General features: G+C 51.1%; 1 protein-coding gene across 11 annotated transcripts; it reads right to left on the reverse strand.

Moving 5' to 3' along the window:
- Positions 1–5: 5 nt before the first annotated feature.
- On the reverse strand, positions 6–15,824 carry LOC128840372 (RNA-binding protein 4-like). Of its 11 annotated transcripts, XM_054034243.1 has the most exons (6): positions 13,738–13,930; positions 9,838–10,853; positions 5,177–8,449; positions 4,454–4,659; positions 2,587–2,760; positions 10–88 (listed from the first exon to the last, which is right to left on the reverse strand). In XM_054034243.1, exon 2 carries the CDS (start codon positions 10,793–10,795, stop codon positions 9,857–9,859), a length of 939 nt encoding a protein of 312 aa, XP_053890218.1. In that variant the 5' UTR covers positions 10,796–10,853; positions 13,738–13,930; the 3' UTR covers positions 10–88; positions 2,587–2,760; positions 4,454–4,659; positions 5,177–8,449; positions 9,838–9,856. The 11 variants fall into 11 exon arrangements, with proteins under 11 accessions (XP_053890219.1, XP_053890218.1, XP_053890214.1 ...); XM_054034244.1 differs by lacking the exon at positions 2,587–2,760 and having other exon boundaries at positions 6–88; XM_054034239.1 differs by lacking the exon at positions 10–88 and having other exon boundaries at positions 1,457–2,760.

Consider the following 15,824-nt stretch of genomic DNA (forward strand, 5'->3'; position numbering starts at 1 on the left):
AGGTCCACTCCCTTACCGAAAACCAAAGAGGACGGATCCTACCCCCAGGAGAAATCCTTCACAGCGCTAGATTTTCCCACATCGCCACCTAGGCGACAGGGGTGAAATTACAGAGCCCACACCCAGGAATCACAGAGGGGGAACGCCGTCGGCTAGAAGAATCCTTAAAAGGAACCCACAGCGTCACCTGGGAATGGAGACTGGTATTACAGCCCCTCAAAGAGATTAATTTACAAGTCAGATGGAGACGACTAGCCAAACCCGAAATGGGACAGCTGGGTGGGACCCCATCTAAGCCAGGTGACCAGCCAAGCCCAAGGGAAAGCAAGCTGCCCCCACAAGCCAGGGGAAAATTAGCCACCGTGGGGGCAAAGAGTCACTGGCCCCACCCTAGATGGGGTAGGGGGATTAGCCCAGCAGCAGTGCATTCCAACAGCCAAGCTGGCTACTACTGGCCCTGACCCCACCAGCTAGACTCCTGCCATCCCTGCTGGTGGCACGAATCCCAGTGCAGAAGGGAAGTTGCACTCGTGTCCATGTCTGAGCCTAGTTTGTGTCGTCACAGGTCTCTGAATCTTCTTCTGCTGCTAGGGATAGCGCTAAGAGCAAATAGGCCATCCTTATCAAGGCCAGAGCACCAGATCCCTTGAGAGGGTAATGGCACCTCTGCTTTCACCGCTATTAACTCCTCCCAAGACACTGGGGATCACCCTTCCTCAACAGCTCAGAGCTTCTGTGCATTAGATTGGGGGCAAGGACCCTTGTGGGGGTGCTTATTCTGCAAAGCACCCCTTTCTTGCATAGCTAGTGGATGATGTACTATGTTTACACATCTCACTGTCTACCTGTATTGAAAGGAGAGGGTGCTGCAACAGCCGCAGAGCACCGAGCTGGTGATATGCAATGAGTACAAATGCCTCTGCATCCCAGGGCTGGAAGGAGGTGCTGCAGCACAACCAGGCAGCTATTCAAGGTGGTGAGCATAGAGAAACACAGCAGCATCATAAATGACCTGTAGCAGGGAAATTTGCAGCCGTTCTTCACTTCAGTGGTTATGGCTGCCACCTCCGAGCCTCCCTCATCCACAGGAGCCAGGCTGGAGAAACTAATTGAGCTATTTGATCAGTGTGAAAATTGGTGCCCTCTCCATTCTGGGACGGAATTTCCTACTGGCACGTGATAGTGGAGTACGAGCTCTGAAGAGTGAAGTCCCCTCTATCTCAGCAAAAGAGCAAACGTCCTCCCCCGTACCTACATGGGGTCCAACTCTCAGGAGTTAGAGACCAACCAGCCCTTCAACCCTCCACAGGAGCGAGTAGCCAGAGAGGGGAAGTGACCTGTTTTTCACAAGTGCAGAGCATCCCCCCACTTGTATGAAGTACAAGAGCTGGAGGTTCTCAGCACCACTGGCACGGATATAGGATTGAGAGACTGAATGCCAGTCAATGGAAAGTTAAAAAAAAAAAAAAAAAAAAAGAAGACACTTTCACTTTCCTAAGGGGAGCAAAGCTACTGGCAAATAGATTAAACAATGTTCTAGGAAATAGTACCTAGGAGGGCACTGACTTTATTAATCACTATTAATCATTTGGGAGAAGCTTTTTCTCTTTAGTCAGCTCAGCAGTGCCTTTTCTTTGTTGGCTTCAGAGTTGGTTCCAGTACAACTGTCAGCTGCGGGAGGGGGAGGTTAACGGACAGATATATGACAAGCCCTACTGTGGGCAGTTATAGTGGTAGAAAGGTGCCTTAGACTGCAATAGCTTATTCCCCTTCCTGTAGGGGAATAGCTCAGCACCTTCATATCCCGATCACGATGTCCAGCCGGAGAGGTGGGGTGTTGTACTGCTTTAACTAGACCAAGCCCAGTCCTCTTTTCTCCAGTTTATTGGAAGCCGACCCAATCCTGGGTCCCACAAGCTTCTAACCTCCCTGGGTTCTAGTCCCTGTATCTGGGTCTGTAGGGTGGCCGCCCAGGTGCAGACCTCGTCTGAGCCCTTTGGTAGGTTGTGGGGCACTGCACCCCGGCCACCCTAGGCCCCAAAAACAGTGCCGCAGCTATCCCAAACCACCCAGCTGCTTACACCCCGCCCCCCCACTCCACCTGGCTGCAGGGGCCTCTGGCTTCTAGTTTAAAGGGCAATATGAAAGGAACACCGGCTTAGCAAAGGGAGTTCTTAGCCACAGACACGCAAACAAGCACTGGAGAGTTACAACTCTTTGCAAAGCAACAGGTCACAGATATGCCACCCCTAAGTCAGATCTCCCCACTCTGAGAGTCTGAGGTGTACTCCGAGTTTCAGGCTAGGCCCTGTCCAAGGCCCAATCCTCCCAGGTATTTAGCTTCCTTCCCTTACTTTCAGTGCAAGTTAGGAGCTGAAATACCTTTGAGGATCTGGGCCTAAGGCCCCTCTTTACCTTGCTTTAGCGGTGTAATTTACACCCACTACATGGTCCCATTACTAGAGGGGGGCAAAGGAGCCATGGTGTGAGAATCTGGCTGTAGCAGTTTGATGTGAGAACACCCCTTCCCCGGACTGGTTTTATTCCACCAGGGCTATCCTGTCTTCTCCCCTAAACAGTACATACGTCTCAACTCAGTGCTGGGAAGGTGTCCTGCTGCCGGGCTCTATTAAGGAGCTGGAGGTCCACTGAAGACAAAATGAGGAGTAGGGAAGGTAATTAGAGGAAGATCCCCATCCTACGACCATGCCCATAGCCTGGGATGTGCTCCATGTTTCCAGGGGAAGGAAGCAAAGGCTACTGGAAGAAGTGGAAGGCAGAGTCAGTCTAGGTATAGAAGTAGCCTTTCCCATTACATAGGATTCCCCTTCTCCTTGCTCCGGGGTAGGTGGCCCTGTAACACCAGCTGTTCTGTACTTCTGACCATCTAAGGTACTTATCTGGTCCCCATTAGGAGAGCCTGTGTGGCCTAGGGGATCATGCACTGGACTAAGACTCAGGAGAGTGGGGCTCTGCCACTGACCTGCTGGGTGACCTTGGGCAAGTCACATTTCCCCTCTGTGTTTCAGAGTCCCCCTGAATGGGGGTCACGATTCTGACCTGATTTGTAAAGTGCTCTGAGATCTGCTGGTAAGAGACAAGGATTGCCATCATCTGGGCGCCTTGAAGCCTCAACTCTTTTCCTTCCTCCCTCCCCATCATGAGGCAGTGCCGAGCTATTATCCCCATTGTACAGAAGGTGAAAACTGAGACTGAGTGGCCTGCCCAAGGTCACACCAGAAGTCTGTGGTAGAGCTGGGAATTAAACCCAGGTCTCCCAAGCACCCTCACCACTGGGCCATTGTCCCACCACAGAAGCAGCTCTGTGGACAGAGAAGAGAGGGAGGTGAGGGATGGCACCTCCTGCAGCATGAAATCAGCTGGGAGGAAGATTTCAAGGTCTGTGACTGCTCAAAGAGGAGCCCATTAGCAAAGCCAGTAGGCCCTCTTCAGTGACAGGAGGGGAACCACAGACCGAGGCAGACACAAAATAATCAGCCGCCAGCCCAAATGCTGCTTAAACAAGGATGTTTATTAGTCCCAAGCCTTGCCTCTACAGCCCCTACCCTTGTGATGCTGTACTAGGTGCCACCCATCAATCCCAGAGCCCTATGCCAGGGCAGCACATTTCACTCAAGCGCAGTTTGGACCTCGGATAAGGGCTGGAGCCAGGTAGCCAATGGTCACTGATACAGCAGAAGCCAACTGCTCTCAGAGATGCTAGGGTTCTGCAGAGGGGGCTGCCCCTAGTGCTGACAAGAGTTCCAACGCAAAATGTCACGGCAGCTTAGCACCTGCTGCACAGAATTAGCAGGCAATCCAGTTCTGGGTCCACACACAGCTCTGCTGATTCCCCTCAATCCTGGCCCGCAGCCCTCATACTATCCCAGGCTGGGCTCTGCTTCACACCCTCCACCCCCACCCCCCAGCTCTGCCAATGTTCCTTAATCCCAACCCACAGCTGTCCAGCTATCCCAACCCGACTCCCCCACTACACAGTTCTGTCAAGGTCCCTCTCAATCCTGACCCACAGTCCCCTGGCTTCCTCTTCCAACTCTGCTGAACCCCTCAATACCCACCCCTGCTACGCCACCCCCAGACTCCTCTCACACACAGCAGCCAATGGCCCCCAATTATGTCCTCTAGCAACACCCTCCACCTCCACTAGTTCATTCCTGGGCTTCTCCTGAACTGACACTGCCAATCTAACCCGCTTGTGGGATGGTTTAGTCCACTGGGGAGCCGCAAAACAAACACAACCCATCTCATGTAGCTCCTGTGGTCAAGTTTAACCCAGATCTCTGAATGAGAGCGGCTTTATAGTTACTGCTGCTCAGAGCCCCCTAGGAAAGTAATGTATTCCACTGTTCCAACCCACAAAGTACCGAGCCCTAGGCTTCTACCCCTGCCCTTGGCCTCACACACACACCTACCAACTTCAGAAGCAGCTCACCATGCTCATCCAATGCAGAGGAGCCTGCAGTCCCCGCACTCCATCCTTCTCTGCTGGAGCCAATTGCAATTAACAGGGAGTCGAGACTATTGCTGGAGGTACCCGGTGGTACAGATGCCTCCGTTCTCATCCCACACACGAGCTCTGCTGGCCCCATCTCTGTTGCGGGACCCCCCACGTCAGGGGGCAGGGATCAAGGAGGGAAGCTGTGGAAGGTGTGGTGTCGGTCAAGGCCCCGGGTTAGACAAGGAAGCAAGGTGACTCCCACCCAGAAGCAGCGGTTCAGAGATCTTTCTGAGGCAGAGAAGAGGCCCAGCCAAATCTGCATTGCCTTGGTACAGAGCGAAGATGCAAAGCTGCCCTCACCAGTCACACCCAAACCAAAGGCTGCAGGACGAATCATATCACCCAGGAGGAAATGGGGACAACCTGGGTCTTTACACCAGAGAATTCCCTCCTGTCCCAACACCCCTAGATGGAGAAAGCTGCCCATGATGCAAACTAAGCCAGCCCTACAAGCCGGCATCCCGCCCACCAGGGGATGAGTTCTCAACACCTTGAAAGATCAATCCCACCCCAAGCACCAATCATGATCGCAGGGAAAGACCTCTCCCAGCTCCTAGCTCCATGCAGCTCTCCCCAGCCAGAGGGCAGAGCGGGGCCAAGGCGGTTTGCTTCCCTGTCGCCCGTTACCCAGCAGCCAGGAGGTGTGGAGAATCTCACCGAGCAGGGAGCCTTCCGACAGCATCCAGAGCACTGTGGCGGGGACGGAGCTCGCTGCTTTCGCAGAACAAGGGATGGTGGAGTTGGGCTGGGAGGGAGAGAGAGAGAGACAGAGAGAAGGCCCAATCCGCTCTGCTCTAGGAGAGAGTAAGAAGAGAAGAGAATTTCAGCTGGAGGCTCCCCAGCTCCAGGCTTCCTTTCAGTCCTCGTCGCAACCAGGCCACTCCACACACGGCTCACGTTGTGGGTGGGCTGTTGTGCCAAAGGGCTGGGTTTACCTCAGTCTGCCCCTTCCTGTTCGGGTTGATGAGGAAGAGGAGAGCGCACACATTTTGATACAGTAGCACCAAGGAATTGAAGCTGGGAACTGTCGGCCGCCCTAAATCTGTATGTTCACCTTAGAGCACATTCACCCTGTATTCAGCCTGGGCTCCTGGCACTAGTAGGGCCACCTAACCAGAGCCAAGGGCCTGTATTTCTTCAGGCAGGCAACCCTAATGTTACATAACTTAGAAGATGAAGAATGATCTTAAGGCTCAAGTGCTGGACCAGGAGTCAGGAGACCTGGGTTTGAGTCCCTGCTCTGCCAGTCTGCCTGTGTGAACTTGGCCAAGTCACTTAGTTGCTTTGTGCCTCAGTTTCCCCATCTGTAAAATGGGGAGAACAGTGCTGCCCTGCCTCACAGAGGTATTGGGAAGATAAATCTATTCAAAACCGAGGCGCTCACATACTGCGGAAATGATTCACTGCTTTTAAGACCAGAAGGGCCCATTCTGATCATCTATGCTCACCTCCTGCATACTACAGGTCAGAGAATCCCTTTTCCTGCATCACGCCTGTAATTTGTGTGAGCTACAGCGCAGGTTTAGGAAAGACAGCCAGTCTTGACTTAAAGACTCCAAGCGATGGAGAATCCACAGTGTCCCTAGGTCCACTGGCTAATTCCTCTCAGGGTTAAAAATTTGCCTCATTTCCAGTCTGAATTTGGCTTGCTTCAACGTCCACCGATTGGCTCTTGTTCTGCCTTTGTCTGTGAGATTAAAGACTGCTCTACTCGCAAATCTCCACCCCAGCTGCAGACAGTGATCAAGTCACTATGGGAACCATATAAAGACCTAAACTAGATTACCCCAGTAAGGCAGGAGGCACGTGCTTTCAGAACACAAGCTCTCTGTGGCAGGGATTTCTAATACTACTTGACTCAGCACCAGCCAGTGGAGATCTTAACCAAACATGAATCAATCTTTGCCCCTTTTATAGATGAGATCCACAGACTTGCCCTGAGGTCAGTGCCAGAACCAGGGAACAGAACCTAGATCTTGTGCTGTCTGTGATAGAAGCACACCACTGTTCCTTCCTCTTGGAGTGCGAGTGAAAGGGAAGGGGGGACAAAAGCGCTTACCTCCTGCTTCATCTCAGGTTGGATTCCCCCTGGGTGTTTAAGGCTCACAGAGAGAAGAGACTGGGAGATCTTCGGGGAATCCCTCAAGTCATCTTTCACCTCTGCTAGCAGGATGCTTGGTGGGTCCTCCAGAAATCCTGCTCTTCCCCTGACATGTCAGCTGAGGCCAACAGAGTTCCTGGTCTGGGGGTTACCTTGATGTAAGGTCTCTTTGGGATAGGGTCAATCTAGAATAGATGGGCGAGTTAGATTCACTAGCCCCTCCTGCCTGAGTTTCTAAAAGGATCTAGGGTCTTTGCATCCTGCTCTTTGGTTTCCCCTTGGCCTGGAGGAGCTTGGGTAACAGGTGGCCTTCAGCGTAAAATGAACAGATTTAAACTCAGAGGTGCCAGCTCCAAGGACTCTGTGGAGTCAGCAGACTTGATAGTCCCAACAGGATGGCTCAGAAATCAGGCTGACAAATGTCTGTCCATGAACTGTGCTGAAAGCAGATACCGCGCCCCCTCTTTGGATGCTTATGGAACTAAGACTTGCTCCCTAATGCTCCCCCATGGCCAGATCCAGACCGTTCTGATTGGACGCTCAGAGCAGCTTCCCCTGAGCTGCTGGGCTCTTCCAAATTCTGTTCTTGGGGCACATCACGCCGCACCCCCATGGTTTGGGGATGGAAGGAGTCTGACCTTTGAGCCCGGGCTGAATGGCAATGGTGCTTCTACAGCCCTTTCCATTAGAGGCTCTCCAGGCACTGAAATGCTCCCTCAGTCACACATGGGGAAACTGAAGCAGGCAGGGGAAGTGATCTGTCTACAAGTTCATAGGGGTAGACTCTCCCTGCTCTAACCACTACACCATTCCCCCCAGTACCCCACTCCCCTGCTCACAGCATCGTCTCCAACAAACACAGGCTCAAACACTCATCGGGGAGGTCTTTCTGCCTTACCTCAATCTGCCATGGACAGATGCCAGAGGGAGACGGTTACCCTGTCGGCTGTTTTTTTCTGATGCTCCCCCTTCACCTCCCAGACGTGCTGCTGGGGGAATGAAAGGGTCTCTCTATCACTTCTCTCACACACCAGTGGTCCACCTAGTTCTGTATCCCACATCGAGGGAAGGCATTACCCAATGCTGTACCAATGGGGGTGCAATTCCTGGCCCCAGCGGGTGACCACGTTCTGCCCCGAGTCTGCTCCTAGGAGAGAAAGCAGCTCAAGCTGACTATTCAGCAGTGCAATGGATTCCTATGCCATCGTCTCTGGCAACTGAAGACAGCTACTAAAAAGCAAATGGAGGCAGGGTGTGCTAGCCCTAAGCGGATGCATGCAGGGGGATCTGGAACGACCAAAGCGATCCCCAGGCTGAGACATGCATGTGCTAAGGAGTGGGTCTGTCCCTAGATCTTCAAACCCAGTAAGGGCAGGAACATGAGCTAGCTAGAGGACATCATAAAGGGGAGGGGAGGGGGGAAGGGGGAGCGCTTTAGATGGGTGGAGGCAGCATCCCCAGCAAGAAACCAAGATCTCTTTGCACATACAGTGCTTACCCAAAGATTTCAACGCAATCTCTGCTGTGGGGAAACCGAGGCACAGGGAGGGGAAGGGAGTTGCTGGGAATAGAACCCATGAGTCCTGCTAGCCTTGCGCTCTCACCAGAGGGTGCCCTCTGGACTGCCAAATAGCTAACCCGAGAGCACCAGAAGAGGAAGAAGCGCAGGTAGGGGACAAGGGGAGTGGTATATTCACTCAAGCTTGTAGTGGAGGCTTCACGCTTCCTTCAGCAGGGTGGTGGTTAAAGGCATTGCGCTGTCTTGAATCAGCTCTGCCTGCACCTTTGCAGCCGAGATCCCTTTCCCCCTTACGCCTCCGAGCACCGGGCTGTGTATGGAGAAAAAAAATCAATGGGGGGGGAGAAAGGGTTAAAATGTTAGATACCTGACAAGTGAGGTCTAAACAAATGTGTATGAGGGTGGGGGAGGGAGGGGGGAAGTTGGCCTCAACAACAGGAATAGCAGATAAGGGGCTTGCAAAAGGTCAGAGTTACAGATGCCCTGGCTGAGTTAGAGCAGAGGAATGCTGTGGCCAAAAGGCAGGAGGGAAACCCAGGCAGCCTGTGGGGTTGCTAACAAGGTGCTCGCCGTGGGGAGGGCACAAGGAGATGGGAAGGGAAGAGGGTCGCTCCGTTAACTGAGGCAACCGCGGCGGAACAGGCAGCGCGATACGGTCAAGCGAAATCAGGGTGTCAGTTTTGCCGTTCGCTAGGCACAGAGGAGAGAGGCAGAGAAAGAAGAGCCGCACGGAGGTTTGGGCACAGTTAAAGCGACGCAGCAGCTGATTTGACGACGAGACGCCGGGAAGTTCTGTACAAGATGTTTAATCATCAATGTAAAAAACAAAAAGGGAAAAAGAAGCCGTGACACGGATGGACTTTGGATGCACTAAAAAATCCACTTCCTTTTATAATACTGAGGTACAGAAACAGAACAAGGCACCCCCCTCCCCCCCCCCCCCCCATCTGGTCCTAGCTACGGCTCTAGAGACACACATTTCAAAACTCTGCTCCGCATGCACAGCACGGGAAGACCGCACCAAGGAATTAGCCAGCAAAAAAGAAAAAAGAGCACTGCAAGTTACAACGGTTAAAACTGATGAGAGGGGAGGGGAATCAAGAAAGGATCAGCTCTGAATTACGAGCAGAATCGCCTTGGCTGTCAGTGCAGGCTTGCAGGGGGCCAGTTCGTCGGGCGACTGATCTTCCAAACTGGGATTATTTTCTTAGCGACTGAACCAAACCAAAACAGAACGTAAGGAAAGGAAACCAGGAGGGAAACGGGATGAGGGGGGAAGGTAGAGAAAAGATGCAACCTAACAAACCTTGGAAAGTGGGAGCATGAGACGACCGAAGGAAAAAGAAAGCAGGTTAAATTTCTTAACGGGGAGGGAGGGAGGCAAACTCACTTCTCGCCAGCGCTACTTGACCTTCAAAGGAAATCTAGGCTATCTTTATATATATTTTTATGTGTATATATATATATATATACAAACACACACACATAAAAGGTTGTCTAGTTCATAGGAGCCTATTTACTGCCTTTCAGGAGGCATGGTAACCTCCATCCACTGTGGATGGCATCAGAGAGCTACTTTAGGGAGGAGTGGCACTCCCTTACCCCATAAAAAACTGTGCCAATAAGGAGTTCTAGGGCTAGTTACTCTCCACCCCATGCCTCCGCCTCCCACCGAAGCTAAGATCTCTGGTCACTTACTACTATGAGCACAGTAAGATTAGTACGTCTGGGCATACTGAGTGGCATAGCCGTTGCTGTATTTCTCATAGTACTCCCCTGTACTGTAGGTGGCACCCATGCTGTACTGGGAGTAGGTAGCTGCCGCTGCGGCTGCAGCCGCCACTGCTGCATAACCCGTTTGGTTGTACACTTGACTGTATGTCTGGGCAGCAGACGCGGCAGCATAGGGATCAGAATACTGGGCCACCGCAGCAGTCGTCCGCCTGCCCACAGGGCTCCTCTCTCTGTAGGCGGTGGGGGTAGAGGGCGGAGGTGGCAGGGCCCTCTCGTATGCTGTCCTGGCAGTCAGCGCCCGGTCGTAGAGCTCATAAGCATAGCGGTCATAATATTCCCGGTCATACCAAGCTCGGGGTGCATACGGGGTGTATGGAGGCGGTGGCGGGGGGATGCGCCCCCTGGGGAAGTAGTAACTGGGCAGTGCAGGTGGTGGAGGTGGCACAGAGGTCCCCTTGGTTGTCTTGAGCGAGTTGTTGCTCTTGGACAGTGTTACAAAGATCTTCTGGTCCTCCAGAGGCATGTCGTTGAGGTTCAAGATGGCGTCCATGGCTTCCCTCTCCTTGGCCATGTGGACAAAGGCGTAGTTCTTGACAATGTCACACTCCACCACCTTGCCAAACTTCTCAAAGAGCTCCTTGATCTGGGCTGTGGTGGCCTTGCTGGAGACATTGCCCACATAGATCTTGGTGGCGTTACGGATCTTGGAGGTGGCGTACTCTACCGTCAGGTGGGCCCCGTAGAACTCCTGCTTGTGCAGCTCGCTGATGGCCTTGTGGGCCTCGTCCTCCTTCTCCATGTGCACAAAGGCGAAGTTCTTCAGGATGTCGCACTCGTTCACCTGTCCATATTGCTCGAAGAGCTTCTTCAGCTCATCCACTGTGACAGAAGGGGAGACTCCTCCCACGAAGATCTTCACCATGGCAGGAGGTTGCACTTCCAGCCTGCAATGCTCTCAGGAATCACCCACGCAAACTCAACTGAGAGACAGAGGGGAGAAGAGTTACTTCCGCCTTACGTTCAAGCTATCATAGTGATACCAAGTAGGGCTGTCAATCGCAGTTAACTTGCGCAATTAACTCAAAAAAAAAATTAATTGCGATTAATTGCACTTATACCAATAGAATACCAATTTAAATTTATTAAATATTTTTGGATTTTTTTACATTTTCAATATTGATTTCAATTACAACACAGAATACAAAGTGCACAGTGCTCACTTTATAGTGTTTTTGATTACAAATATATGCACCGTAAAAATTATAAAAGAAATAGTATTTTTCAATTTACCTCATACAAGTACTGAAGTGCAATCTCGTACTAATGTGGACATGAGAACAAATGGATATAAACTGGCCGTCGGGAAGTTTAGGCTTGAAATTAGATGAAGGTTTCTAACCATCAGAGGGATGAAGTTTTGGAACAGCCTTCAGAGGGAAACAGTTGGGGCGAAAGACCTCTCTGGCTTTAAGATTAAGCTTGATAAGTTTATGGAGGGGATGGTTTGATGGGATAAAGTCATTTTAGTCAATAGGTCAATAACGTGCCATCGCTGGTAATTAGTAACAATGGTCAATGATGGGATATTAAAAGTTACTACAGAGAACTTTTTCCAGAGGGTCTGGCTAGAGAATCTTGCCCGCATGCTCGGGGTTCAGCTGATCGCCATATTTGGGATCGGGAAGGAATTTTCCTCCAGGGTAGATTGGCAGAGGCCCTGGAGGTTTTTCGCCTTCCTCAGCAGCATGGGGCAGGGGTCGCTTGCTGGAGGATTCTCAGCGATTTGAAGTCTTTAAATCATGATTTGGGGACTTCAACAGCTGAGTCAAGGGAGAGAATTCTTCCAGGAGCGGGTGGGTCAGCTTTTGTGGCCCGCATCATGCGGGAGATCAGACTAGATGATCATAATGGTCCCTTCTGACCTTAGAGTCTATGAGTCTATAATCTCTTTATCGTGAAAGTGTAATTTACAAATGCAGATTTTTTTTTTGGTTACATAATCACACTCTAAAACAAAACTGTGTAAAACTTTAAAGCCTACAAGTCCACTCAATCCTACTTCTTTTTCTGCCAATCGCTAAGACAAACAAGTTTGTTTACACTGACTGGAGATACTGCTGCCTGCTTCTTATTTACAATGTCACCTGAAAGCGAGAACAGGCGTTCGCATGGCACATTTGTAGCCGGCATTGCAAGGTATGCCTTTGCTCTTTAAAAAAATAATGAATTAATTAAGTTTGTGACTGTACTCCTTGGGGGAGAATTGTATGTCTCTTGCTCTGTTTTACCTGCATTCTGCATATATTTCATGTTATAGCAGTCTCAGATGATGACCCAGCAGCACGTGTTCGTATTAAGAACACTTGTACAGCAGATTTGACAAAATGCAAAGAAGGTATCGAAGTGAGATTTCTAAAAATAGCTACAGCACTCGACCCAAGGTTTAAGAATCTGAAGTGCCATCCAAAATCTGAGAGGGATGAGGTGTGGAGCATGGTTTTAGCAGTCTTAAAAGGGCAACACACTGATGTGGAAACTACAGAACCCAAACCACCAAAAAAAATAAAAAAAATAAACCTACTGCTGGTGGCATCTGACTCAGATGATGAAAATGAACATGCATCAGTCCGCACTGCTTCGGATTGTTATCAAGCAGAACCCATCATCAGCATGGAAGCATGTCCTCTGCAATGTTGGTTGAAGCATGAAGGGACATATGAATCTTTAGTGCATCAGGCACGTAAATATTTTGTAACGCCAGCTACAACAGCGCCATGCGAATGCCTGTTCTCACTTTCAGGTGACACTGTAAATAAGAAGCAGGCAGCATTATCTCCTGCAAGTTGTAACCAACCTTGTTTGTCTGAGTGATTGGCTGAACAAAAGAAGTAGGACTGATTGGACTTATGAGCTCTAAAGTTTTACACTGTTTTGTTTTAGAGTGTAGTTTTTTACATAATTCTATATTTATAAGTTCAACTTTCATGATAAAGAGATTGCACTACAATACTTATATGAGGTGAATTGAAAAATACAATGTTTTTTTTGTTTTTTACAGTGCAAATATTTGTAATACAAATATAAAGTGAGCACTGTACACCTGGTATTCTGTGTTGTAATTGAAATATATTTGAAAATGAAGTAAACATCCAAAATATTTAAAATAAATGGTATTCTATTGTTTAACAGCATGATTAATCGTGCAATTAGTCACAATTCATGTTTTTAATTGCTCGATAGCCCTAATACCAAGCTCTCCAGGGGTTGACAGAACAAAGCTGGACTGGGAATCCTGCGGCTATTTTCACAGTTGCCTATGGAAGTGGATGGCCTATGCGGGCTAGAAACTAGAGTGAAACCCATAGTAAACCCGTAGCTGCTTAGCTTTGGCAGCCTGCAGCCCAGACTCACAATCTGCACCTCCTCCACTGGGGAAAACTCAGCACTGCGATGGGTGCTAGAGAAATGGACAAGACAGGCAGGATCTCAGACTGAACTCAACACCTCCAATGGGACAGGAACGGGGCTATAGCGGAGGAGCCTGGTGCCCTGGGCAGGGAAGGGGGCGTGGCTCGAAACAGGGAGCTGTGATCTTGAGGGACAGGCAAGAAACCCTTAGCCTTGTGACCAAGCCCCTCGGGGTCCCCGCAGGGCCAAGGGCCTCTGCCTCTCCTCAGTCCACCGTGCTCCCCAACATCACCCAATGGTACCGCCCATCTCAGCGCTCTCGCCCCCCGTGTTTCCCGATGATACCATCCCCGCATGCGCACTGAGCACAAACCAGCCCACCCATTCGGCACGCGCGAGCCGCGGCGGGACCATGATCCCTCCGGCTCCTTTCGGCCCCGTTGGCCTGGGACTCACCGCGGAGGAGGGCGGAAGGGCCAGGAGGACCAAAACAGCGCAGCTCCCGATGGAGGCCAACTGTTCCTCCAAAACCACAGAAACAAGATGGCGGCGCTCACTTCCGACCACCCCCGGAAGTCCAGCTCCAGGGGTAGAAGCGATTAGGGCGCCGCCATATTTGGGACACGTGATAGCCATCACTCTTGCAGAAAACTAGGGAGTGGAGGAGAGAAAAACATTGCTCCAGTGACAGCGGGACCATCGTGCAATCATTTGATCGGGGTCCCCCCCACCCATTCCTGCTGAAGCCGCATGGTGGCGCCATCTTTGCCTCATATGATCAAGAAGCAGCAAGAGAGAGTCCTTCCCCCTCCAAGACTAGGACAGAGTTTGGGGCCACGTTTTGTGCTAGGCAGATGCCCTGCCCCAAGGAGACCTGGCTCAGCTGCTGGGACTAGCCTCCCTACTCCGCCCAGCTCATTGCCTCCAGCCCTAGACACAGTTGATGAAGAGTTTGGCAAGGCAAGTGGCTTCAAGTGTTAGGAAAAGTTACCAAGGCATAACATGCCCTGTGGGTGGACGGGTCACAGCACATCGCCTTGCTCATTGGCCAGTAGCAGACTAGGCTCAGGACGTGCTTGAGGATGCAATTCTTACAGTGAGAAACAGCACAAACAAGCAAGGATGAGGGGTTGTTTAGCCTCTCTCTACTCCAGGAAGAGGGCAGATCAGACTGCATTGCTAGAAGCAAGGGAGATACCAGTGTCTGGTTGCAGATGCTGGTATACAACAGGGATGGTTTCCAACATAAGAAACACAATAGAGTGGTGGAGCAAGGATAGCTCTGAAGAGCAGGAATGGGGTATGAAGCCTTTCACCTTTAGCTTACAACCTCCACTCTGTCTCTAGGAGCCAGGGGTGGAGGCAGGGGGAGAGACACAAACTGTCTCAGATTATTCCACCTTTAGCACACTGATTTCAAATATGACCTAGGTCAGGAGTGGCTGAATATAGGAATACAGTTACTGCTAGACTGGACCAGATCCAAGCTTCATCTAGTCCAGTATCCTGTCTCTGGCAGTGGCCAGTGTCAAACTGTTTTCCGTCTGACAGTCATTCAGTGGCCCCATAAGATACACTTATGTCCACTGGACAGGCAGCCACAAAAACACCACCACTTTTATTAGGAGTCTCAGTTCAAGGGCCAAGGAGCAAAGCGAGGAAAGCTGCCTCCTGGTGGTGGGACACAGAGACAACTTCAGTATCCACGTTATCATGTGTCCCAAATATGGTAGCTCCCAATTAACAGATGCCTATAGCCGAACATATGATCTTTCAAGTAAGCACAGGTCTGGAGTTAACCCGTGACTCTAAAAAAAATAACTAGCCTCTCTCAGCTTCCTTCACAACAGCACTCACTCCTGAAAACCAGGGCCTGGGTTGTGTATAATGAAGGATTCGTGTTAGTAAAGCCCTTTAAGTGTTGATACGTGCCTAGTATTATCGTTTTTTTAAAAATAGAGGCAGGGCAAAGAGAAGCAACGCGATTGGTTGAGAAAGGTTCCAGCCCATATGGTAAAAAGGGGGGAGGGGGAAGACAGAAAAACAAGATTCATCCTTAAGAGCTTTGGCCGGGGGTGGGGGAAGTTTTCCCTGGCTCCAAAGGTTCGTAAACTGCCCAGCTGATTCCCCGGGGTTCACCCAGTCACTACTCTGCAAATGGATAGCACTGCGGAGCTGTTAGCACGGCCTGGGGACCTTTGCAAGGGGTGGGAGATTTGTCGCCTCACAACCCCTCCCGTCCGGTGTCAAGTGAACCGCAACGTGGGGCTACAGGCTCAGAGCCAGGCCAGCCTTCGCGAGCCCTCTCCTCTCATTCCCCCTTTGCCCTCTGCTAGATCGACACCGCTCCCCCCAAATGCATCTGCTGACTGCCACCTCGCTGCTCCCCAGCCTCCTGCCAGCACCACAGCCCCGTTCTCCTCTCCTGCCCCGGGGGGCACTCTCCCCCTCCCCCACTCCCACCTGAGCAGGGGGGAGGGAGGGGCCGCCTCTCCCTCACTCACCGGGGAAGCCCCGGAACCGGCGTCTCGCCTCCTCCTCAC

The sequence above is a fragment of the Malaclemys terrapin genome, chromosome 7 (assembly GCF_027887155.1).
Source record: "Malaclemys terrapin pileata isolate rMalTer1 chromosome 7, rMalTer1.hap1, whole genome shotgun sequence".
Lineage (NCBI taxonomy): Eukaryota > Metazoa > Chordata > Testudines > Emydidae > Malaclemys > Malaclemys terrapin.